The 26333-nt window shown below is 39.6% G+C and overlaps 1 protein-coding gene across 2 annotated transcripts in view; it reads left to right on the top strand.

The window, feature by feature from the left end:
• The window catches only part of LOC143277734 (protogenin A-like), a 208257-nt gene extending 185080 nt beyond the window's left edge, over positions 1-23177 (top strand). The window contains exons 18-21 of one of the 2 annotated variants that reach the window (XR_013053779.1): positions 7810-7921; positions 9812-9935; positions 15909-22417; positions 22454-23177. Coding sequence is in view for 1 of the 2 variants with exons in the window: in XM_076582632.1 (XP_076438747.1) it covers positions 7810-7921; positions 9812-9935; positions 15909-16184 (512 nt within the window). In the remaining variant the exon portion in view is untranslated. Of the gene's footprint in view, positions 1-7809; positions 7922-9811; positions 9936-15908 lie in introns of both variants that reach the window. The other variant, XM_076582632.1, reaches the window with a different exon arrangement.
• The last annotated feature ends 3156 nt before the right edge of the window (positions 23178-26333 follow it).

The raw sequence follows: 26333 nt of genomic DNA, 5'->3' as shown, positions 1-26333 counted from the left end.
ATAAACCATGAGAGTTAATACCCTTGATGAAATGTAAAAATTTCCAGTCTTGATTTTTCTCAAAATGAAGTCCTTTTCACTTCATACGATGTTTAGAAGTACTTGTACTTGGCTCTACATGTTATTAGTTTAACAAAATACTCAATTTTCTTATCAACTTAGTTATAAAACTAGAATGAACATAAAAGAGAAATTGAATTGACCATGTTGTCATTTCCTGACGGGTGTAACTAAACTTGTACATTTATCTAGATCCAGAGAAAATGGCTAAATGTTGAGGTGTGATTGCCGTGATGGCCACATCTCCTTTACCATGGACTTAAAAGGAATTTTTTAATTGCCCTTAAAGATTTTTTGAATGCCCAAGATACGCCAGAATAATATGGTTTAAACAGCGTTCTCACTGCAAATACCGCAATCGATTTATCGCCCTTAAAAAAGCATGTTTAAATGGTAAATTTTTGAATGTCAGTTAAGGAGCCACGATAGTGTAATGGGTAAGACAGTTTCTTCTCACCTGAACATGTGGGGTTCGAATCTGCTGTCAGAACTTTTTTTTAATTTTTTTTTTTAACCCGAATCTTTATAATAACAAATACAGAACACATTTTTGTTTTAATTAGTTGTGGATGCTTTGCTGCCTTCTCACTCACTTCATAAAAGTGTACTTGTGTGTCTGAATATGTGTTATCTGTTTATGCACTTTGCTTTTCTTGTTTTTCTTTTTCACTGAGCTTGTCTCACAGTGGCTGATTAAAATGATTGTCACTCAATGATGGGATTTTATAACACATTATACTTTTCTGTCACAACCTGCCTCCAGAACTGGGGAGAGGCGATGACGAGCAAAAACAAGATGGGTGCTCACGCTGCACTTATGTCAAGAGAGAACTCGGCACACAAAATGAAGGATTAAAAACAAATTTTTATTTGAAAAAAACACAAAAAACATACACACCCATACAGATGACAAGCGGAATTTAACCCCCCTCACCCTTTCCCTTCTTAACCCACTAACAAAAATTAATTGTAAAATGTATTATCTCCCCCCTACTTAGATAGTAAATAAGATGGGGTTCATACTCATACACTCAATCTCACTCACTTTCAGATGGACAAAAGAATTTCAGTCTTAACTGGAGTCCATTTTAACTGTCCATTTGGGGTCTTGGGATGACACAGGGAGTTATCGGGCTGTAGGCTGTAGTGATGGTGTTGGAGGGTGAAGGGTTCAGAACTTGCACCAACAAGTCCCCTCCTTGGTCGTAGTCCAGAATGCTACCTTACGTCAGGAACGCTATAGCATTCCATCGTCCAGAGTGAGTTAATGACTGAAATATAATTTTGACACAAGTTGCTGGTCTCAAGGCAAGGGATGCACTAGTTTACTTGTTACTTAACATTAAAAACAGTAATAGTAAAATGTCAGCTTCTGTTGATGTTGACGGTTGTGGGCTATCTTCTTGATTTAAAAGTCCGCCACTTTGTGTAGACTGGTTGCTAATTTCATCTCCTTCACTTTCCCAAGAAATATCAGATGAATTATTAGACGAATTGTCATTATATATAAGTACTCTCAGCTTCCTTTTCTCCAACACCACCCATGTCAGCTCGCTTTGGATGTATGTGGAGTGGGAAAGGGAGAGTGTGAGTGGGGGGAGGGATTTTTTGAGAATGTTTTATGTTACTTGTAATATTTTTCTTTCATGTAAAGCGCCCTGAGCTCTTAGTGAGAAAGGGCGCTATATAAATGTACATTGTTATTATTATTATTTATTATTATATGGGGCGAATTCACTGCAAGAGTCCATCATAATTTCACTGAGCACTTACTGCGCAGTAAGCCTTTGACGTTTTACCATATCAATGCGAAAAACCGGATAAAAGAACACACTAATCGTTCGATTTTCGGAGCGAAACTTTGTGTGCTTGTGAGGAAGGAAGTTAAGTTGGAGTTACTTCCCATACATAATAGTTGTATGCATAGTAATCAGCTGACGAACCGTTTTAGATAAACAGGTTTTATTGCCCGCCTATCAGGTGGGCTCTGGCGGAGAACGGTGCAGGCCTCAAAGGTGGGCGCAGGGTTGAATGAGTTAACGAAGATTAGGTCAAGAACAATCTTACATGCCACAATGAAAATATGTAAGAGAAGGAACAACTGCTAGAAACCCAAGAAAGTTGGAATGTTGGAAGATTTCAAGAAAATGAAAAATCAGAAGAAAAGTCCAAACATGTAGACATTAGAAAAAAGAAAATGGGAGAAGTGCTCATGTTTTCAAGGGTCAGATGGATAGAAAAAGGAGAACAAGAGAGGCAAGGCCTTCAACACTCACTTGTGATACACTTAAAAAAACAAAACAAAAAAAACTAATCATTAAAATGTGTTCTGTATGTGTTATTATAAAGCTTCGGATTAAAAAAAAAAAGAAAAAAAGAAAAAAGAAAAAGCCCTGACGGCAGATTTGAACCCCGTGTGTTTGGGTGAGAAGAAACTGTCTTACCCAATACGCTATCGTGGCTCCTTAACCTACATTCAAAAATTTAACATTTAAACATGCTTTTTTAAAGGGTGATGAATCGATTGTGGTATTTGCAGTGAGAACGCTATTTAAATCATATTATTCTGGGGTATATTAGGCATTCAAAAAATCTTTAAGGGCAATTAAAACTGATTTTGTTGATATTTTTATGGCAATTTGGGGCATAATAAATATTTAACAGTCTCCTTCTCCAACTTTCCATCACATGTTATCGTGTATTGTCGATTGAATATAGGATTGAACAGGCAGGTCAACAACTTGAAACAAAATGGCACCCTTTGCGTTTGCGAGGAATATGAGCACGCGCTTTGAATATGTATAACTATGTGTATGCATTTGATTTTTGCCCATGACCTTCAGGGCTCAGCCAATAAATATATCAATAAAGTTCACTCGTAGTATTGATTTTAGTATTTTCCGAAAAAGACCACTTGGGCAAATGAACATAGTGAAAGCCCTGTACTCAGAGAGTAAAATGCACAAGCTTTTTATGTATTTAATATAATTTCAAAAAGTAATGTTTAAGATGAGAAAGATCAGTTTAAAGCAAATTAAGTCCCGTAGCATTAATTACAGATTAATTTCCCTTTTTTACTATCTGCAGCCGAGACATGCACCGGAAATTTTACTTCCATGCTTAGCAAAAGAAGTTCCTGTTTGAACAAAAAAAATGATAAAAATGACTGCTCTTGTTGTTGTGTCAGAATATCAGATCAAAGTGCCAAGTTTAGAGAATAAAAAAATATAAATATATCAGTAAGTTAAGTTTGCATATAATTTGGCTTTCTTTTTTTTATTTTTTCGTGTTCAGCCCATAGGTGCAATATTGTTTTAAACAAGAATACTGGAAAGAACTGAATTTTTCCTATTTTTATGCCAAATCCGGTGTCAAGTGACAAAGTATTTGCAGAGAAAATGGCAATGTTAAAGTTTACCATGGGCACACACACACACACACACACACACACACACACACACACACACACACACACACACACACACACACACACACACACACACACACAGAGAGAGAGAGAGAGAGAGAGAGAACCGAACACCGGGTTAAAACATAGACTCACTTTGTTTACACAAGTGAGTCAAAAAGTGGTGAAATACTATTGTGATCTTGAAAAAAGACACTTTGTAAATATGGGTATGAAGAAACTTGTTTCAGACAAAGGAGAAGAACTTAATGGGCATAGTGCAGAACTGCAGGAGGTAACTGATTTCTACAAACATTTATATGAAAAGAGGACTATCCAAAATATGAAATATCAGATGTTGAAAGGTAAATACCTTCACTTCACTTCACTACAGAAATAGAAAACCTTAAGGGTGAAATTACACATGAAGAAGCCACTCAGGCACTTAAATGCATACACAACAATAAGTGTCCAGGTACTAATGGCTTTTCCACCAAATTTTAAACATTTCATTTCAAAGGATCTTGGTTATCCAATTATCAGGTCATTAAATGAAGGTTTGAAGAAAGGTGAACTTTCACAAACACAGAAAGAAGACATAATAATTTGCAAACTGAAGGGTAACAAACCACGAGAATATAAATATTATAAAGAACTGGAGACCAATATCTGTATTGAACATTGTTCATAAAGTTGGATCTGTTTGATTAGCAAATAAGAGTTAAGTTTGTTCTCTCTAATTTTTTTTATAGCTAAACAGGCTTTATGTCCAATAGATTTATTGGTGATAACACTAAATTTCATGTATATGATTCACTATTTGAATTAAAAGCGGTTGCCTGATTTATTGATTTGTATAGATTTTGAAAAAGCATTTGACACTGTTGACTTTACCTTTAAGATCAAAGTGATAAAAGCATTTTGGTTTGGACCTGTCTTGTGCAGATGGAAAAGTGCCTTTTACCAAAATATTAAATCAACAATAGTTATAAACATAGCAATACCTTCTTGGTTTTCAGTAGAGAGAGGATGTTGCCAAGGTGGTGCTATTTTACCCTCCTTATTTCTTTTATGTGTTGAAATTCCTGGCTTAATGATAAGAGAAATGAACTGATTAAAGGAATTATTAGTAACTAGTTGAGTGCCTAAAAGATGTCAGCTGACATCCTACAAAAACTGTTGCCATAGTGCCTGTAAGGCATCTACTGATATCCTGCATATGTTCTGATTTTTCCTTCATTGGAGTGTGGTTCAGTGGACATAAACAGACTCTTAATGTTAGTTTGATGTGTCAGGATTATAAAAATACTATTTAAATGAGCATACATCAGGTAGAAGACCCTTATCTACTCAACAATGATTTTCTAACTGGACCACACAGAATGCGCCTGGAAAGGTGGTTGCATCATGTGTGTGTGTGTGTGTGTGTACGTACGTGCCTGCATGTGTGTGTGTATGTTCATGTGTTGTTGTTTTGTTTTTTTAAATTCTTGTGGATCAGATATTCATTTAATTATAACAAAAGATTTTTTTTTCTGTATTGTCCATTCATTCTCCTTTCATAAAATGTATACCTTTACCTGTGTCACATGAGAAATTAATCAATTTTTTTTTTTTTTTTTTACACCTACCTTTTTTGAGAAATCCCCACCAAATAGGATTCAGTTATTTGCCACATCCTTTGGCTTGCTAAGGGTTGTTAACTGGTTCTGTGTCTGGCCTGCATTAAAGGAAGGTCAAGCAGGTATTGCATGGTCTCAGTGGGAGTGTCTTTTGTTGTTCCGAAATTATTCTTTTAGCTTCATTTTGAATTATTTCTAACTTTATGAGGCTGCTTTGAAAGAGTAGTTACACTGAGAACAAGTGATTGATATAGCTGGAAGAGGTGGCGTTGTATGCCTTTGACAGCCTTTGCCTTTAAGATTGAAAGACCCTTTTTGCATTCCAGGACATTGCTTTCAGTATGTTTTCTGAAGGTCAGCATCCTGTTAAAATGCGATCATAGGTAGCATAGACTATCAGTTTTCTTGATTTGAATTCTATAAAATGAGATAGCTGGTGGTGATTTGCTCGTAGTGTTGTTGAGAGTACATAGCAATGTATGGGCTTTTGCTGGATTGATGGAAGATTATATGTCTTTGCACCACTGTGTGATATTGTTCAGTTGTTTCTGGACAGATGCAGTTCTTTCATGAGCATCTTACAAAGTTTTGAAGACATCATCCGCTGGAGGAAGCACATTAGCAACTCCATTGTTGTTCAGATCTGCAATCCCTTTGTGTAGAGATTGTGGGATACAGGAGAGAGTAGAGATCCTTGTGGTAGTCACATGGAAAGTTTATAAGGAGCAGACATCTGATCTCCAAGACAATGGTTCTTCCCTGAAGGGCTGCTATCCATCTTGTTAACATCAGACTTACTCCATACTTTAATTGAAGCTCCATGAGATGTGCAAAGTAGACTTTATTGTGTGCATCTTCGAAGTCAGTTGCTACTCCCTATGTTTATTCTTTTCTTTGAAATCCTCCGTATACCTCACATGCGAAAGCAGCCACATTTTTCCATGTACACTTGGCTGTTCTGTAACCACCTTGATTTGGAGGGAGAATGTGCCTCTGTTCAAGATCCCTTGTGATCCTGGCTGTTATGTGTTCCACGAGCTTTACAACAGTATTGTGCATAATTAGATGCAGTAGCCACTTACACCTGACAGTGATCCTTCCTTGGTCTTGTATGGGCATTAAAAAGCTGTGTGTGTCTAATCATCAGGCACATTTCCATTGTGGAAACTAACAGAGATTGAATAGTTTGCTTCTGTCTTCTTCTGATAGCTCCTTAATATTGGAGTAGCGAACTTTGGGTGAGGAGCAGTATCTTTTTGCATTTTCCTATTTTATTCAGATCTTTTATTGTGATGTCATTATCAGGTCCAGTCTTCTAAAACTTTTGGTTTAATTCATCCACATGTTTCTTCTTTTCATCTTTTGGTCACACTGTATGAACTATTTGAGCATAGCGGATCCTTTTTGACTCACTTGTGTAAACAAAGTGAGTCTATGTTTTAACCCGGTGTTTGGTTGGCTGTGTGTGTGTCTGTGTGTCCGTGGTAAACTTTAACATTGCCATTTTCTCTGCAAATACTTTGTCAGTTGACACCAAATTAGGCATAACAATAGGAAAAATACAGTTCTTTTTAGTCATCTTGTTTAAAACAATATTGCACCTCTGGGATGGGCACAAAAAAATAAAGAATGAAGCCTAATTATATGCAAACTGCATTACCTGTTATATTTATAATTTATATTTTTTGTATTCTCTAAACTTGGCACTTTGATCTGATATTCGACCCAACAACAAGAGCAGTCATTATTATCATTTTTTGTTCAAACAGGAACTTCTTTTGCTAAGCATGGAAGTTTTATTTATTTTGCAAACGTTTTGGTGCAGATAGTAAAAAAGGGAAATTACTCTAATTAATGCTAGGGGACTTAGTTTGCTTTAAACTGATCTTTCTCATCTTAAACATTACATTTTGAAACAAGAGAGGCAAGGCCTTCAAGACTCACTTGTGATGCACTTTTTTAAAAAAAATCCATGCTTTTTATGTATTGAGTATAATTTCAAAATGTAATGTTTAAGATGAGAAAGATCAGTTTAAAGCAAACTAAGTCCCCCAGCATTAATTACAGAGTAATTTCCCTTATTTTACTGTCTGCACCAAAACGTTTGCAATAAACAAAACTTCCATGCTTAGCAAAAGAAGTTCCTGTTTGAACAAAAAATGATAATAATGACAGATCTTTTGTTGGGTCGAATATCAGATCAAAGTGCCAAGTTTAGAGAATACAAAAAATATAAATATAACAGTAAATGCATTATACTCAATACATAAAAAGCTTGGATTTTTTTTTAAAGTGTATCACAAGTAAGTCTTGAAGGCCTTGCCTCTCTTGTTTTTTTTGCATTTGTCTTTGCTTAGTTCCATCAGTATCGGACATATCTAGGGTTGTGCTAGTTTTTCCTTGTGATGGTAGCATTGCCAGAATTATGTTAATGTTGTGTCATAGTTAAGTGCATTGCAGAATTGTTTCCACTTGTTTTTTGCTTTTTATGCTATGACATCTTACACAAACAAAACTCGCTGACTTTTAATGACTAGATAGTAGAATAAATCAGTTTACACACCCATTGCAAACAGACATTATGACACCAGTCTTCCAGCTCACATGAGTAGTGTTTGTGCGCTATAAAACATGCCATTTACCACAGTTTGTGAGTGAAGGTCTGTAGCTGCATGATAGCAAAGTGGTAACGTGGTGATGATACAATAAACCCATGGGCAGACAACCCCTCCAGGAGTGGCCTGAGTGATCAACACCTGGGGATCCTTGGTGGCTCTGTCATCGGTCTGACCAGCATTGTCATCACCGTCATCGTCATCATCTGCAAGCAGAGGTATGGCCACCGTCAGTGCCTTTGCCCTCCACACTCCTGTCATGAGCACACAGCCAAACACTGTACACCTTCACATTTTGTGATGCAAAAAGCAGCTGACCGACTTCCTGACCAAGATCCCTTCAGGTTTACAAGATGGGGTCTGGGGGGGATAGTCTCTGAAGATGATATTCTCAAACAGTTAAAAAGAGTAAAAAGTAAACAAAGCAGTTGGTCCAGATGGCATTAAAATGATCACCCCCAGTCACTGTGCAGAACAACTTCATAAAATTTTAACCATCATTTTTTATCAATCTCTGACCCAGTTAAAGATTCCCTCCCTTTGGAAAACCTCTTGTGTTGTCCCTGTCCCCAAGAAAACATCAGTGAAGTGCTTGAATGACCTCCACCCTGTGGTTCTAACATCTGTCATTGTGAACATATTTGAGAGAGTGGTACTGATTCACTTGCAGGGATTTATGAAGGATTTTTTTTTAGACCCATTATAGTTTGCTTACAGGAGAAACAGAAATGTTGATGATGTCTCGTTGTTTGTTCTGAATAAGGTGTATGAGCATTTAGACAAGCATGGCACATATAAACATTTGATGTTGGTTTTTTTTTTTCACTTTTCAGGTGCTTTTAATACTTTAGAGTCCCACCTTTTAGCTAAGAAACTTTTACAGATGAAAGTAAATTCTCTGTTTTATGGATTTTAGACGACTTTAAGTAACAGACCCTAATTTGTTAAAATCCGAGACTCAGTCTCCAGTATTTTATACACTAATACCGGTGCACCCCAGGGTACTGTGCTGTCACCCTTTCTTTTTACTCTGTATACAGCTTGATATACGTCATTTTATAAGCACTGTGTCTGTGTGTCTGTGTCAGTGTTTTAGATAAAATGGTGCATTTGTATAAAAGTGGAAATCTTAGTTATAGAATACCTCTTAAAATGTTTTTACTAGCAGTTGCGAGTCACCATTTTACAATACGGATGTTTTAGATAATTTGTTCAAGATCATGATTTAACTATCATGTTATTTTTTGTTAATGTATTTGCTATTTGAGAACTTTTTTGTGGATAATTAACCTGCCATTTGGCAAGTTATTATGTTTTTATAGAAGCATAACTATCTTATTCTGAAAATGTGCTTTTTCATATACAGGTTATTTTGTAAACACTCTGTGTGTGTGTGTGTGTGTGTGTGTGGAGGGGGGTTATGGGTAATGAAGCTGCTGTCATGTATTACTTGCTTTATATATGTAGTCTTTTGATTTTTCAGTCCAACCTTTTGTCATGTTGTGTGTGTTTGTGTGTGTGTGTGTGTGTGTGTGTGTGTGTGTGTGTGTGTGTGTGTGTGTGTGTGTGTGTGCCGGACTCAGCTATGGGCTGAGATATTGTGTTGTTTTAGTGACATATGGATGCACAATTAATTTCCAAATGGATAAAGATTTATTGAATAGATCTGTGAACATGTTTATATTGCTTTACATTTCTAATTTTTCTAATCTGATGTGAAAGTGTATGTTTATAGTTTGTGCCAATACAGTAGTGAACATTGATTTGGTATAATTGAAATATTTCGACACTTTTATGATGAAATATTTTTGGTGCCAAGAAAGTTGCCTGCTGGCAGTTTTCAGCTGTGTGAGCATTTTTATATGTATTTGCTGTACTTTGCAGTTTATGTATTTCTTTTCAATGTCTTGTTTCTTTATTCCTTGGTAAGAAATGCAGCGGAATTGAGCAAGCCACAGGCACATTGTAGGGAATATATTTTGACTGTATTGTACGTAGTTTCCTCTCTTTGAGCTGGGCTCAAAGCTGAAATGCTGACAGATAAAAGTAAGAGATAAATGAGATGACACAGGATGGATGTCAATCTCTATGGGGTGTCTGTTGTCCAGACAGCTGAAGAAGCAGCTGGAGAGCCAATACCTGATGGAGCAACGACGACACATGTCAGCTTTGGCTCACGACCTTCAGAGTCCCATGTCCTTGACCTTGCAGTTGACCCCTTCAACAATACATGTGAGTTGACTGTCCTTGTAGAGGTGTGTGTGTCATGTGTACATCGTTCTGCAAATGGCCATCAATGTGAAATTTGATTTCAGGCCAACTGATGAAGTATTAGCAATCAGTGATGAGAAATGGTGTTACTTGCCTTCTATATTTTGTATCATGTAAACCAGTGACAAAGAGGACACTGGTTTAACCTATAGCATTTGCATGTGTTACTGAGAAACTCTTCCCATTATTCAAAGCTTTTCACATATTTTAAAAGAAAATATGGTTCCCAAAGTAAACACAGCACCATAGACTTACTATCCATTGCCGAGCGGTCCTATTTGGCCAAAGTGTTCACAATTTAATGAGCTTTGTTCTGTACACTGAAATATGTTTCCTACCTACATGTGTCATGCTGTTGTTGTCTCTGTTGTCACCAAATAAAGGTAAAATCACAGTGACATCATGAAGTTATTGTACAACTACCCTCTACCATACGTAGTATGTATTTCTGAGTCAGAAGTACTTCCCGAACGTGTTCCCCACCAAACCACCATCATGGTAATCCAATCGAATATGTACACTTGTCACAAAATTATTGTCACCAAGTCTGTTGTTTTCAGAGTGTAAAATACCCAAACACACTGAATTAAACACTGACTGTTGTACTCAGTATACATTATTTACAAATATGCACACAGCCTACTGTTTACATGAACACTGGACGTCTCATTCACCAACAGTCAGCCAGATGACTGTCACAATGCAGGTGTCACAGCCCAGTGTCACAGTTGTGTCATTTGTCACCATACACCGTGTCACTGATTGGCGTATTTGTTGGTTTCATTTGCCGCATTTGAAAAAAAAATCTAATGGCTTTGCGTTCAGCGGAAGAGTATGAAGGGGACCAGTTGGCAGCACAGATTCTTTGACAGGTGTTTGTGCTGCTGCACTTCACCATGTGTTTTGCAGCAGTGCCAGTGGAATGGTACTTTCCGTTTCACTATCTCCTATTTCATCTTCATCTACATTTATTCCACAGTCATATGTGTTTTTTCTCTTTCAGACTCCTCCAGTTGATGCACAATAACCTTAACTTCTTCCTTTGTGTAATCCTCCTTCATTTCATTTTCAGTGCTGGCCACCATTTTCAGTGTTGCGAAAGTGTGTGAATGAAACGGCTAGCTGAGGGCCAAATTCTAATGAATGGGGGTCTGTTCAGTGCCAAAAGTAACACCATTCTTTCTTTCTTTCCTTAACCTGACTTTCACAGGAATCTTCAGTCATGGTGTGTGTGAACAAGGCCATTGCCAGTGTGTGATGGAAATTCCCCTTCATGCCTGACTTCCAGCTGGCGGGCTGCAGCAGCATTAAACAAATGGCAGGGGTTTCCAGTCAGGGGGCTGTGGTGCCATAAAATGTCAGGGTTAAAACCCATCAGAAGACCTTTTTGGGATTCTTTGGCCCATGGCTGGTTCCTAACATCACTTAACAGTGTGTAGAAAAAAATAGACAGGGACCACACAGTTGAGCATCATCCTATCAAAGTTGTGTCCTTAGGAAACTAATCAGATCAGATCAAATCAAATACAAAATACTTTATTAATCAACATGGAAATTGTGGATTGATAAAGTTTTTTTGATTTGATTAGTTTCCAGCAAAGAATGACCCTGGGGGTAAAATGCAACTGAAAGAGGGGAGATTAGGAAGGGGGGGGGGGCAGTTTGAGGCTGTTACACTGGGATTTGGTTTTGAAGGGAGCACAGAAAATGGTTCTTTAAAGAACCTGCAATCACTTCTTTTTACACTCTACAAAATTGATAAACAAGAGAGGCAAGGCCTTCAAGACTTACTTGTGATACACTTTTTAAAAAAATCCAAGCTTTTTATGTATTGAGTACAATGCATTTACTGTTATATTTATATTTTTTGTATTCTCTAAACTTGGCACTTTGATCTGATATTCGACCCAACAAAAGATCTGTCATTATTATCATTTTTTGTTCAAACAGGAACTTCTTTTGCTAAGCATGGAAGTTTTGTTTATTGCAAACGTTTTGGTGCAGACAGTAAAATAAGGGAAATTACTCTGTAATTAATGCTGGGGGACTTAGTTTGCTTTAAACTGATCTTTCTCATCTTAAACATTATATTTTGAAATTATACTCAATACATAAAAAGCTTGGATTTTTTTTTTAAGTGCATCACAAGTGAGTCTTGAAGGCCTTGCCTCTCTTGTTTCAAAATGTAATGTTTAAGATGAGAAAGATCAGTTTAAAGCAAACTAAGTCCCCTAGCATTAATTAGAGTAATTTCCCTTTTTTACTATCTGCACCAAAACGTTTGCAAAATAAATAAAAGTTCCATGCTTAGCAAAAGAATTTCCTGTTTGAACAAAAAATGATAATAATGACTGCTCTTGTTGTTGGGTCGAATATCAGATCAAAGTGCCAAGTTTAGAGAATACAAAAAATATAAATTATAAATATAACAGTAAATGCAGTTTGCATATAATTAGGCTTCATTCTTTATTTTTTTGTGCCCATCCCAGAGGTGCAATATTGTTTTAAACAAGATGACTAAAAAGAACTGAATTTTTCCTATTGTTATGCCTAATTTGGTGTCAACTGACCAATTATTTGTAGAGCAAATGGCAATGTTAAAGTTTACCACGGACACACAGACACACACACAGCCAACCAAACACCGGGTTAAAACATAGACTCACTTTGTTTACACAAGTGAGTCAAAAATGACATTGTGACTGCTGAAAGTTAAAGTGATAATTTGACTGTTCCTTTTCCCATGTGTGACCCAAATCTTGTGGTTTCTGTGTGTGTGTGTGCATGTGATTTTGTGTGTTTTATTTTATTTTATTCATTTATGTATTCATTTATTTTATTTTTTAGCTCACATGTGTGTTGACATAATTTGAGTCAATGTAATAACATGGTGTCTTTGCTGTGTGTGTGTGCAAGTGTGCGTGTACAAGTCTGTGGTTAACGTTAACTTTTTCAGTTTATCTGGAAATGCTTTTCTTTGTTGATACTAAATTTGGATACAACAGATAAATAAGAATTCTTTCCACTGATACCAGTTATATTTATCATTTTATGTCATCCAGGTTAATCAGTGTTTCTGGATTGTGAAACTTTAATTTTGTTTAGTGTCCACTTTATTTGATTTTGCATCTGGATCAATAAAATGTGATTAGGTCTCTATGCTTCATTGCCTGAATGTGTGCTGGAAAGATAGCTTGACATTCTATTTCTTGTCTGCAGTTACAAAAAAAAAGAAAAAAAAAAGAAAAAGAAATTTTGGACAAAATACACAGAATAGCGTTTACAGCTTATCAGTATTTTAAAGAAGGTACTGATTAAATTAGAATAGACAAAGTGAATTTTTCAGCTGCTGTTGAAGACAGACATGTTGGCTGACAGTCCATCACTGTTGTAATGTTCTGGATACATTAGGCCTTTGATATAGATCTACAGTGGGTCAGGCTTTCTTGTTCCTCTTGTGTGGATTGTTCAGTGTGTCTCTCTCTTGTGTTTGTATGGGGGCATGCACCAGTGAATGTGTGTGTGTCAGCATGCCTCCATGTGTGTTTAAGTGTGAGTGTGTGTGTGTATTCGTGTGTTTGAACAAGTGTGTGTGAATGTGTATGGGCATGTGGGTGTGATTGTGTGTTTGTGTGCATGTGTGTGCATCAGTGTCAGTATGACAGGTTTGTGTATAATTTCAGTACAATGAATGCAAATCATGATTATAGCATCCTTCTCATTTGTAATTTCCATTTAAAGAAAAACAAATTGTGTAACAAAGTGGTTCATTCAATTGGCAGTCAAAGGTGAGGGGAAGGGGTAAATCAAAGTGTTTCTGATTTATTTCTTCAGGCCTACATTTTTTGCTTCAGTACTTTCTTTTTCTCCTTCATTTTCCCCCATTACACTTGAGCCATTACTTAAGTGAATATTTTCTTTTCTTTTTATTTTTTCATCAGCTTGTTAGCAATTGATTTTGCAGGCTTTATTTTCTGTAGCTATAGAAGTCAGAGTGGGCTAGGTGTTGGACATCTGATCCAGTGTTCACCAGTGACCATGGTTCAATGCCCCATTTCCATATGGTGTTGTGTCCTTGGGAAAGGCACTTTACTCGGATTTTCCTCCACCCTCACTTCAGTTGGGGCAGGTGAGAGTGGGGGAAGGAAAGGATTGGGCCCTGATTTTATACGTCGAGCCCTAGACAGTGGATGTAACGTCACTACTCCCTAGACAGTGGATGTAACGTCACTACCCCCCAGACAGTGGATGTAACGTCACTACCCCCCAGACAGTGGATGTAACGTCACTACTCCCTAGACAGTGGATGTAAAGTCACTACCCCCTAGACAGTGGATGTAACGTCACTACCCACCAGACACAGGATATAAAGTCACTACCCCCTAGACAGTGGATGTAAAGTCACTACCCCCTAGAGAGTGGATGTAAAGTCACTACCCCCTAGACAGTGGATGTAAAGTCACTACTCCCCAGACAGTGGATGTAAAGTCACTACCCCAGTGAAAGTAAAGTCACTACCCCCCAGACAGTGGATGTAAAGTCACTACTCCCCAGACAGTGGATGTAAAGTCACTACCCCAGTGAAAGTAAAGTCACTACTCCCTAGACAGTGGATGTAAAGTCACTACCCCCCAGACAGTGGATGTAACGTCACTACTCCCCAGACAGTGGATGTAAAGTCACTACCCCCCAGACAGTGGATGTAAAGTCACTACCCCCTAGACAGTGGATGTAAAGTCACTACCCCAGTGGATGTAAAGTCACTACTCCCCAGACAGTGGATGTAAAGTCACTACCCCCCAGACAGTGGATGTAACGTCACTACTCCCTAGACAGTGGATGTAAAGTCACTACCCCAGTGGATGTAAAGTCACTACCCCAGTGGATGTAAAGTCACTACTCCCCAGACAGTGGATGTAAAGTCACTACCCCCCAGACAGTGGATGTAAAGTCACTACCCCCTAGACAGTGGATGTAAAGTCACTACCCCAGTGGATGTAAAGTCACTACTCCCCAGACAGTGGATATAAAGTCACTACCCCAGTGAAAGTAAAGTCACTACCCCCCAGACAGTGGATGTAAAGTCACTACTCCCCAGACAGTGGATGTAAAGTCACTACCCCAGTGAAAGTAAAGTCACTACTCCCTAGACAGTGGATGTAAAGTCACTACCCCAGTGGATGTAAAGTCACTACTCCCCAGACAGTGGATGTAAAGTCACTACCCCCCAGACAGTGGATGTAAAGTCACTACCCCCTAGACAGTGGATGTAAAGTCACTACCCCAGTGAAAGTAAAGTCACTACCCCCCAGACAGTGGATGTAAAGTCACTACCCCCCAGACAGTGGATGTAAAGTCACTACCCCCCAGACAGTGGATGTAAAGTCACTACCCCAGTGGATGTAAAGTCACTACCCCCCAGACAGTGGATGTAAAGTCATTACCCCAGTGGATGTAAAGTCACTACCCCCCAGACAGTGGATGTAAAGTCACTACCCCAGTGGATGTAAAGTCACTACCCCCTAGACAGTGGATATAAAGTCACTACCCCCCAGACAGTGGATATAAAGTCACTACCCCCTAGACAGTGGATATAAAGTCACTACCCCCTAGACAGTGGATATAAAGTCACTACCCCCCAGACAGTGGATATAAAGTCACTACCCCCTAGACAGTGGATATAAAGTCACTACCCCCCAGACAGTGGATATAAAGTCACTACCCCCTAGACAGTGGATATAAAGTCACTACCCCCCAGACAGTGGATATAAAGTCACTACCCCCTAGACAGTGGATATAAAGTCACTACCCCCCAGACAGTGGATATAAAGTCACTACCCTGATGGCTGTAAAAAGCTAAGGGACCTTTAACCTTTAACCTTTCTGTGGCAGTGTAACGTTTCAACAGCTGGCATTGGTGAATTATGATTTCAGAGTGAAGAGCTGGAGAAACTGCTGAGTGGCTCCACCCCCTTCACCACCTCCTCTTCCATCAACGCAGTGACAGCGGTGGCCGACACAGACAGCAGGGACAGCGGCTGTTCCTCAACACCCCCCAACCACACTGAGGAAAGTTCCAGTGACAACATCATCCAGGTTGCCGACGATGACGATGGTGTGATGGAGATGGACGGAAAGGTCACCATGATAACTGCCACAAGCAACAAGATGTTAGACAGTGTCATTGAGCAGAGAGAGACCACCTGCTGATTTACCCCCCTTTGATGGATTCATGCTTTCTCTCCACTTCTAGTGGGTGCTGTCTGTGCCCCTGCAGGAGGTTTTTGTTGCTTCAGGCACAGGGCACCCTCTGGCAGCAGCATAGAATCTTTATGCTGGTGGAATGGCTGTGACTGCTGGGCAAAACACTACAGACTGCCTTCTGCTTTTGTCATGTGATAAAATCAAGAAAGGAAAGAAAACATCACACAAAAAAGCATGGAAAAGAGTGAAAAAGTCCAGAAAAGTGAACAGTGTTGGGAGGACTTCGTTGTAAAATTATGATTTACACAGCGACAAACCAAAAAACAAAACAAAACATGAAAATTTTGCAGAATTTGAATGTTGACATATATGTGTATTGCTGTTGTTGCTCTTGCTTTTTTTCTTTTCCTGTCTTGTCATTGTGTTTGTAATATTAAACACACACACACATACACTCACACATGCACACGCACGCACACACACACACACACACTCTCTCTCTCTCTCTCTCTCTCTCTCTCTCACAATTTATTGTAGCGTTTAAATTATGCATATTTTCAGATTATGCTGAGTTTGAAAGAGGGTTTGTGGTGGGGGGTGGAGGATTGTGTGTGTGTGGACATGTATGTGTGTTTTTGGTCAAGGGAGAAAGAAGAGAGAAACAGTGGATGAAGCACCCCCTTTATGTTCTTTCTTCTTCTTCTTGCTCCCCTGCACTGTCTTGTGATCAAATTGTGGGCATTTCTCTCTACTGTGGAGCCTCTCAGTTTGCACAGTTTCAAACGTGTCTCTGGGATGGGGTCTTTTTCAAATCTTTACTATTTCAAAGATTGAAATAAGCATGATTTCTCCTTATGATGTTTTCAAACTTCATTATTGTGGTGATTAATTGATGTATGATAGATACAGGAGTACCTGTGTCAGGGTGTTGTGTATGGGCTTGTGTTTATGTTTTGGCCCCGTGTGGGGATGCTGGGGCTCTTTCAGTATAATCAGCATCCCCTCCTGGAAATTCTGTGCAAGAAGTTTCCTCTTTTCTATCACTCTCTCTGTTTCTGCCTTTTTTCTTTCTTCATTGTTGGCTCCTTTTTCTGCCTTCCCAGTCTATTCCCCTTTCTTTTTTCAAGCGAGCCTTGACATTTTTTCTTTTCTTTCTTTCCTACAGTCTATGATGTACTATTTGTACTGTTTTGCTCCGGTGATTAGGTAATGAGATATAAACATTGGGATGGGCACTAGCTGCCCATTCTGTGTGTTATTTGCCTATATGGCCTTTTTATGTTTTTTTGTGTGTTTGTTTGGCTTTGAAGTATTGTTTTTTCCTTTTTTACGATTTTTTGTTGTTGTAATCTGGGGATGGTAAATTAAGCAGAATGGCTGGCATCCTCAGCATGGCCTTGTCTTATTTGCCATGAGGAGCTAAATGGTTACGATACTGTATCATGAACTGTGTTTTGTGGGTTTGTCCTAGTGTTTTTTGGTAGATGTGACAGTTTTGTCTTGACGCGGTTGAACATTTGTATGGTTTGACAGTCCTGATATGGCCCTGTGCGGTCGGATGGATTATAAGCAAAAAGAATAAGAATTCAGCAGTCCCATAGTCAGAGAAGCTCATTGGCACTTGCAAGTGTAACAGCAACGGCCTTCTGCTCCTCAAGATGTGTGCCGGTCACATGACACACATTATAGACAACGTCATCACCAGGAAGAGGGACAGGCTGGACATCAGAGTGACGAGAGCCATGTGTTTTGCCGACTGCTAGACTGACCACCTCCTCATTGTGTCCAAGTTCAGGTTTCGCATTCTACCAATCAGAAGACCCCAAGATCAGAAGACTGCAAAGAGGCTGAATGTCTCCAAACTGAAAAGCAGCAAGGTTGCAGAAGAACTCACCGACGATCTTGAAAGCAGACTGCCAGACACACCACAGGAAGACGGGACCAGTGTTGAGGAACAGCGGATGGCCTTCAGAGACACTGTCTACACACTACTGCCCTTGAACATCTCGGACCAGCAACCCAAGAAACCAAGGCTGGTTCGATGAGAATGATGAAGAAATACATGCACTGATAACAGAGAAAAATCAGCTGTCCTGATATGGCCCTGTGAGGTCGGCTGGACTTTAAGCAACAAGAACAAGAACAAGTATGTTTTGGAGGCATAGGTGTTACATGCTTGTGTGTTTGTGGATGCATGCCTGGTTGTGAATGTTTGATGAATGATGTTCTGGTGACAAATTTGAGAGAGGATGATGCTAATATGAATGTTTAGTATTCATTTTCTTGCTTCTGAAAGTTTTCTTTTTTCTGTTTGAATGTTTTTTGTAAACATTATTAAAACATGCTGTCAGAAGTTTTTGATGTATGTAAAACATTATTGCAGTTACTTGATGGTTGCAATGAATAGGGACTGCAACATGGTTGCAGTTTTGAGTACTGTTAGGAAGAATTGTGATGAGGTCATTGTGAGTTGTTGATTGTTGCGATAACAATGCATGACAGCCATATGCCTGATGGTGGCTGTGTGAACTGTGAACCGCTGTATCCTCAAGTCTCCAGCTCTTCTACCTCCAGTCGCTTACTGTTACTACTCCCTGCAACCTCAGCACATGTTTTCACTGACACTTTTTCAGTCATGAGAAATGTAGAAAACATAAGGAACTCTTATAGTCACACTTTTTTCTTTTTTTTTTTGCTGTTGGTAGTGTTGACAGAGCTGATTGTATGGGTGTGTGCGCGCGCGTGTTTGTGTGTGTGTGTGTGTGTGTGTGTGTGCTAAAGTTATGTTTCAGTGAACTGGCATCCAATCTGGGAAAACACAATTACTGTTCTATTATTCTGTTAACCAAGCCCCCTTGAGTCATATTAACTCTTTCTCACAATTATGTAAAGGAGAAGACAGGCCACATGTACAAAATAGAATGGAAAAGAAAAGGCTTTGTATGAAAATAAGTACATAACCTGACCATGTTATGACAGAAAAAAACATCCCCACTACACACTTTGATGTCTACCTCACTGTACTGAATGTTGTTTCAGGAAAACACACACACACACACACACACACACACACTCACTCACATTAATCGCCTGTAGATACTTCGATATCTACCTCATGAACCCTACAGCCTCAGATGTGAATTGTTTCAAGAACTCCCAGGATAAAGCTGACACATTGTATAACATTGTGTCATGTTTTGCTGCAGTGTACTGTGCTGTATGATTTCCCTGTCACTGAAGACCATCATCCCTGTGTGAAACCACTGACCTAAGGGAGAGCATTGTTGCTAAAATGCACCTCCACCCATTTCATTTCTGTGTGTGTAGAAGGGGGCTTGTGTGTGTGAGTGGAGGGTGTGTGTGAATGTTAGTGGAAGGGATTGTTTGCCCATGCTTTCTCTCGCTTTACAAAAAAGCTTTCTCAGAAATTCAAAGGCTGGTTGGACTCTAAGACATGTTGTGTTTTCATGGAATAATGTGTAAACCTGTATGTATTCAGGAGGGCAGCTTGGCTGCAGTTGAGCATAGTGGTTGAGGTTACAAAGAGAGCAGCAACACTCATCATCCTGATGCCTGTAAAACTAGGGAGGCAAATAGTTCTGTCTTTGATAAGCTGAAGCTCCATTGGTGGGTCTTTTTTTACTGTCTTTTTCGTTCATGGACTGTAGCTGTGAATGGGTTTCTGTATTCATGACCATATTTACAGCACTATGTAGGCAGCCATTCTCCATTTTGGGGGGTACCTGGCATATTGCCAGTTCATGCTGTTCAGTTGTGTGGGTCAGCAGTTAGCATTCTGTGTTTCCTGGTCTTGTTCTTTGTCTGAGGATCACACCATATAGTCAGGTCAGGTGCCAGTTCATTTTGATAGATGATATTGAATAATAAATGTATTTATATAGCATTGAATGTTGTGCAGAAACAAATGAAAGCACTTTCACACCCAATGTTCACATGCATGCACAACTCTGAACCTAAAGCATGCGGACACAACGCCAGAGAGACCATGGACAGAAAAAAACGGTTTGTGGAGGAGCTGATTTGGAAAGGTGGCTTTCAAGGTTGGATGTGGCAGATCATAGTGCAGGGATTTGATAAAATTATTTTGAGCTAATCTGTCTGTCGTTCTGATGTGGTTATTTACAGAAGCTTTCTGTCATTAGTTGCCCCATGTTGTGTGCTGTGTCAGTGGCTTCACCACCCAACTCCCACCTCCCACACACACACACCCACCTCTGACTGCTTCCGTCTCAATCCAGTGCTAGCAGTTCACAGAGAGCAGTCTGTGAGGTGATGTACTCTGTGACCCATATTCTGTGTGGATGTATCTGCATCAGAATCTTATTCACATACATCCACTTTTGCCTGTTCACACCAGCCACTGGCTGCCTGAAAGTGAATTCCAGAGATTTTAGCACTACCCTCATAGAATGTTATCGGCATCAGACTACATCGTGAGGTTGTCTGGGTTCAGTTCATTTTGGATGTGTGGGGGTTGGAGGATAGGGTGAATGCATCAGTTCGCACAAGACTTGAACAGACCCGAATTATTTTTCCAAGTGCAGGTTGTCTCCATGTCAGGGGCTGATGAGCAGAGTCGGTGGTGGGATTTTCTGTCTACCTGACATTGTGCTTCACACCAGTGTTCCAAAATTGGCGTAGACTTGAATTTAACGACCCTTATGCCTGTAAGGTGAAGTTGCTCAGGGCTGTGGTCTTGGTTGGGTGATGATTGTGTTGTTTGAGGGGGTGAGTCCTGGATGTCCATTTGGGTGGGATGGTCCATCTGGCGTTCCAAGGGGGATTCCTGCCTGTCTGCAGAGGTGTGGAGTCTTGGACACCAAAGTTACCTTTTTCTGTTTCAAAGATGACTGTAAGATGGAGTTGATGAAGTGGGCGTGGCAAAGAGAAAGGTCCCAGCATCTTTCTGGAGATGTTCATATCCTCCATTTGGGAGGTGTGATGTGTCAACACATGTCAAAGATTGAGCAATAGTTGACCAGTGATGTAGTGAATGGCACACACATTGGCTGCCCTGTCATAGCACTCATCTAAAGACCAAACAGAGGAAATTAAAAGGAATAAAACCCAAAGCTTTCATGTGAAAACTTACACTGTCCAAATACTAGGTAGCCGCATGTATTATGTAAAATTATATGTAAAATAAATATATCTTAAATGTAAACTTGAGCTGTTTGTGAGAGAAGGACTGGAATATCTGAACTTTTAAATTGAATGCAGATACCTGTTTCCCTCAAAAAGGAATTTTAAAATCCTTTAATCTGTGTTTGTGGTACAGAACCTGTAAGGTGCAGTTAGCATTGATAGATTTTCAATGATCATGGATCTGCTTTTTTTTTTCTTTTCTTTTTTTTTTAAGCAACTTAAGGTATTCCAGTTGTAGTTTTCCTATTTATTTCATTGGTAAACATGTGCATCATTTGTATCGTTGTTTGCGTTTTATACCTTAAAAGGAAAATTGGCACAACAAGCAGTTGAGTTTGATGCATCACATTTTTATTTGTTTATTATTGGTTCATCTGTGTTTCTAACAGAAGATTAGTGAATAAGAGTTGTCGACATGTTTTTATTATTGCTGGGGTCTTCCCCACTCAGTTTTCAGATATATGCTTGGATAGTGTTGGGATGATGGGGAATGAACAGCATGAAAGATGTGACCACGTAGTGTTGGTGTCCATTCTGCTGTCTTTCTGCATTGTATAACTCAACAGAAAGCCAGCCTAGTGTTCCAGTATATTCACCCAACACCCCTCTTAGGATGTGATTGTAAACACTTGGATGTGAAACACTGGCTGGTGGAGTTTATGCTGTTTCATATTTGAAGGTTTCCAGCAGATTAGTTCTGCGTGCATGTTGTTTTCTTTGCTAAAAAAAAAAAAGAAAAAAAGATAGATAATATATATATAATGAATACTTGTTGAGCACTTTCCTTCCTTAAAGGGAGCTCAAAGCACTTTGCAAGAAACATTATTAAACACACACACACTCACGCAACAGCTTTCCCCAAAAAAGAAACAAACAAAATCTCTCTCTCACACACACACACACACACACACACACACACTAACACACATATAGAAACATTTAGGAAGGGGGATGTCCATGTGCTGTAGGTCACCATGTTGAGGTCTGTTGGTGACAGGTAGGTCATCATGTTGAGGAGGTCTGGTGGGGACAGGCAGGTCACCATGTTGAGGAGGTCTGGTGGGGACAGGCAGGTCACCATGTTGAGGAGGTCTGGTGGGGACAGGCAGGTCCATGTGCTGCAGGTCACCGGTGCTGAGGAAGTCAGTCTGGGGTTGGTTGCTGTGATGTCACAGGTTTTCCTCCTGTTCCTGTTTTCCTCTTGGCAGGATCTGTGTGTGTCCTAGTACACACACACATACACACACCTTTAACAGGTACATGGAAAAGCTGCATTGCAGTGTAGGGACAGTGCCTATATAGCAGCATTGTCATGTGATGTTTACATGTTTTTCATGTACTATTGCATTGCAGCATTGATTGTATTTAAGGTAGTTTGACCAGATGGTGGTTTTCTTAATGTCATAGCTTCTGTTTTATAGTAGCTTTTTATATTGTTGACATCACTGTAACACTGGTTGAGGGAGGTACTGTCATATGACCTGAAAGTTTTGACTGTCCAAATTGATATTTTTCTTGAAATTGTCATTTGTTCAGTTACATGTACTATATGTTAGATGCAGATCCGCAATAACATGTAGACACCCTTTTTTTTTTATTAAAAAAACCTCTGTCTTTGGAATGGTAATATTTATTGATTTACACCATGATCAAGAGAGGCAGAGTGCAGCTGTATCCATCCAGATAATTTAAGAGGAGTAAAACAAATTGGTTGTAAAATGTCAGGTATTTGTTGGCAGACACAAACTCTCTCTTGATTGCTGTCTCTGTGGACAGCCAGGTATGACTGTTGCTCCTCAGAAGAGAGTGGTGACACATTCCGCAAGGAAGGTAGTGAAAGGTGGAGGGGTGGGGTTTTGGGAGGTGGAGGGGAGGGGTGTAAGAGGGTGGTGGGGTGGGGAGTAAGCGGGTGGAGGGGTGGGGAGGTGATAAGAGGTTCTTACATGAGAGAAAACACTTTGAAAATCTGCAGTCTCTGTGGGAAAATCTGATAAAACAAAAGTTGAACATGTTTAATCAACAAAAACGGTCTTCACTTTTTTGGGTGCATGACCACCAAAACTCTCAAATAACTGAAACTTTATATGAATAGGGTTCATGTACTTTTCCCCTCAAACAAATGAAAGTAAATCAAAACCTGCTTCATGTACTTTTCCCTCAAACAGTTGAAGGATGGAGGTGTTGAGTTGCTCTGTTGTAAGTCAGCACCACCCATAAACATCACATGACCTGCTGTACATTGCTGTCATGAAGATAAGACCTATGTCTATCTTCACCTTGCGTCTTTCACAAGTCCACACTCCATAAACATGACATGACCTGCTGTACATTGCTGTCAGGAAGATAAGACCCATGTCTATCTTCACCTAGTGTCTTTCACAAGTCCACACTCCTTTTGCTGTTCTGATCTTTCTCTTTTTTGTTTGTTTGTTTTTGTTGTTTATTTGGTTTGTTTTTCTCCACCTGTCACTCAGTCAACTTCAGGGGCACCTGTGGCAGTGAGGGAGTGAAGCCATGAAGCTGTTCTCTCCTTCCACAGGGCTAACAGTGCAGCTATGACTATTGAGCCTTATTGTTTATTTATGGATGCAGCTTTTGGGGGCATTTCATCATCCGCTGGAAAGCGCAGGGAACTGTACTGTTTGACCTCTGTACACTGCCAGTATAAACTTTTACCTGTTGATGTTGACGTCTGCACACTGTCAGTATGAACTTTGACCTGTTGGTATCGACTTCTTTTCACCATCAGTAAGAACTTCGAGCTGTCAGTGCTGACCTCTGTTCACCATCAGTGTGAACTTTTGACCTGTTAGTGTTGACATCAGTTTGAACCATCATCCTGATGAATTCTGGGATTGTTCCTGGTCAGGTGAAAGTGTAGGGTGGTGAGGTAGGGGTGAGGGGGGCGTCAGGTGTTATACAACTTGTCTTTGTTGTGTTGTGAATGGCTGACTTTTTTTTATGTGTGTGCATATTTCTGCATCAGGGAGTGTGAGGAAAGAGAAAGTGGAGTCAAGGTGTGAATGTTCATTTCCATGCACTGTAACCGACACGTGTGCATGTGCAGGAGAGAGTTTAGCAATAGGATTTGTTGGGGTTTGTAGTTAAGTGACCTGTTGACCTCACTGTATCCTGTCTTCATGCCACCTGTCGTCATGGCAACTTGAGGATAAACACACTGACTGGAGGAGTGGTGATGAAGGAGGGGTGAGGATGGAGGGGGCATCACCACCACAAGGGACCAGAACTGGACCATGCTGCAGAGACAGTCAGGTCTGTCCTGTCAGCTTTGGTGCTTTGGTGTTTTTCTCAGGCATTTGTCTGTGTTGTTTAGTATTTTCCTTCTCAGTTTTCTCAGGTTTCTTTATATTCTAATCATCAAAAAACAAATGCACCTGTAAGCGGAAAAAAAAAAAAAAATTAATGGTGCTCTCATTTTAGCGACATGCTGTCCCTGGTAGAGCAGCGTAAATTTCAGACAGAGAAATCAATACAAGAACAATACAATACAATACAATACAGCACAATATAGATAGATAGTTGAAAATATATAGATTTTTGTTTTTGTGGGAGTGGTGAGTTCCTGGTGAGGTGTGGAAGGACATCCTACACCCTTCTTCCCACTCAGGTTATTTACACTCTATGCAAAAAGATGCACAGCAAATGCGTACACATGCATATGTTCACATACATGATCTCACACATTGTCATTGCAGAGATGTGCATAGGCATGCAGGACAACAGACACAGGACACACACACACACACACACACACACATACACATAGAGGCAGATACACATGCATATTAGGTCACAAACACAAACATTTACACAGTACAATAGAATCTTCTGTACACGCTTTTCTCTTTTTCCTTTTCAGTATTATTCTGAATTGTTAGTAGATTGCTGAGGACACATGACTCCTGCTGATAAGGTTGATTCAGGCATTATTCACAGTGTTGTAAGTGAAAAAGCACCTTACCATGTGGAGTACACACTGATTGTCACTGTGGGAACTGTACAGCTGTGGTGGTGCTCTCCTCACTTATCTCCTTTCTGACTGCCTCTGTGTGTGTGTGTGTGTGTGTGTGTGTGTGACCTGTGACATTGCAGTGAAATTGGCACATGAATGTTAATTTTTTTCCTTATCAGATCAGGGAATAGCTAGATAAAATTGGGAAATTTCAGAATAAAACATAGGGGATATTTGGATAGGGGTTGTCCAGATGAAATGTGCAGAATCTCAGGGAAAAACAGGGCATCAAAGAAAAGTAAGGGAATCTCAGGGCAGAAGATAAAAAACCTCATGGTAAGATAGAAAATAGAAAATCTCGTGGTAAGATAAAAAATCTCAGGATTTCACCCCTGTCTCCCGTTCGTTGACCACATAGGGAAGTGGCACAGCTTTTATCATGTCAGATAAACTGAGATCATACATCAAATTTTCTTCTGATTTTTGTTTTGACCACTCTTCTTTTGAACTTTCTCAGCTGTAACTTACTTTCTAACAATTCTGTCTCTGCATCTTTTGTTTGTACTGCCGCCCCCCCTCACCCCCCTCCCCTTCCCCCCAGCAGTTTCTCATTCTCTTAGAATATGCCAATAACCTGACAGGATCCTTGTTCATTGTGGGTGATTTCAGCTTTCACTGCAACTCTGACCAAAGTTCTTGTCATGCTCAACACTTTAAACCTTAGTCAGTCTGTCTCTGATTTGACCCATAGCATGACAATAGCATAGAATATAGGGACAAGGCAAAGACAGAGTATCTCAGGGTAAAATGCTGGGAATCTCAATAATGCAGAACACAGAAATCTCAGGACAGAAGGTGGAGGGGTTTATAGGTGGAGCGTGATATCATCAAGGAAAGGAAGGGACCTCCCTCCCTCCCCCACACACACACGGTTGGGAAGCTACTAGGGTGTGTTTCATTTTACCAGGTATGAAACTGTCAGTTTAATTTACTACGTATGATACAGTGTGGTAATT

This window comes from Babylonia areolata, chromosome 35, assembly GCF_041734735.1.
Source record: "Babylonia areolata isolate BAREFJ2019XMU chromosome 35, ASM4173473v1, whole genome shotgun sequence".
NCBI classification, from domain to species: domain Eukaryota; kingdom Metazoa; phylum Mollusca; class Gastropoda; order Neogastropoda; family Buccinidae; genus Babylonia; species Babylonia areolata.
The sequence above is the reverse complement of the archived record's forward strand: the minus strand, read 5'-3'. Positions and strand labels throughout refer to the sequence as shown.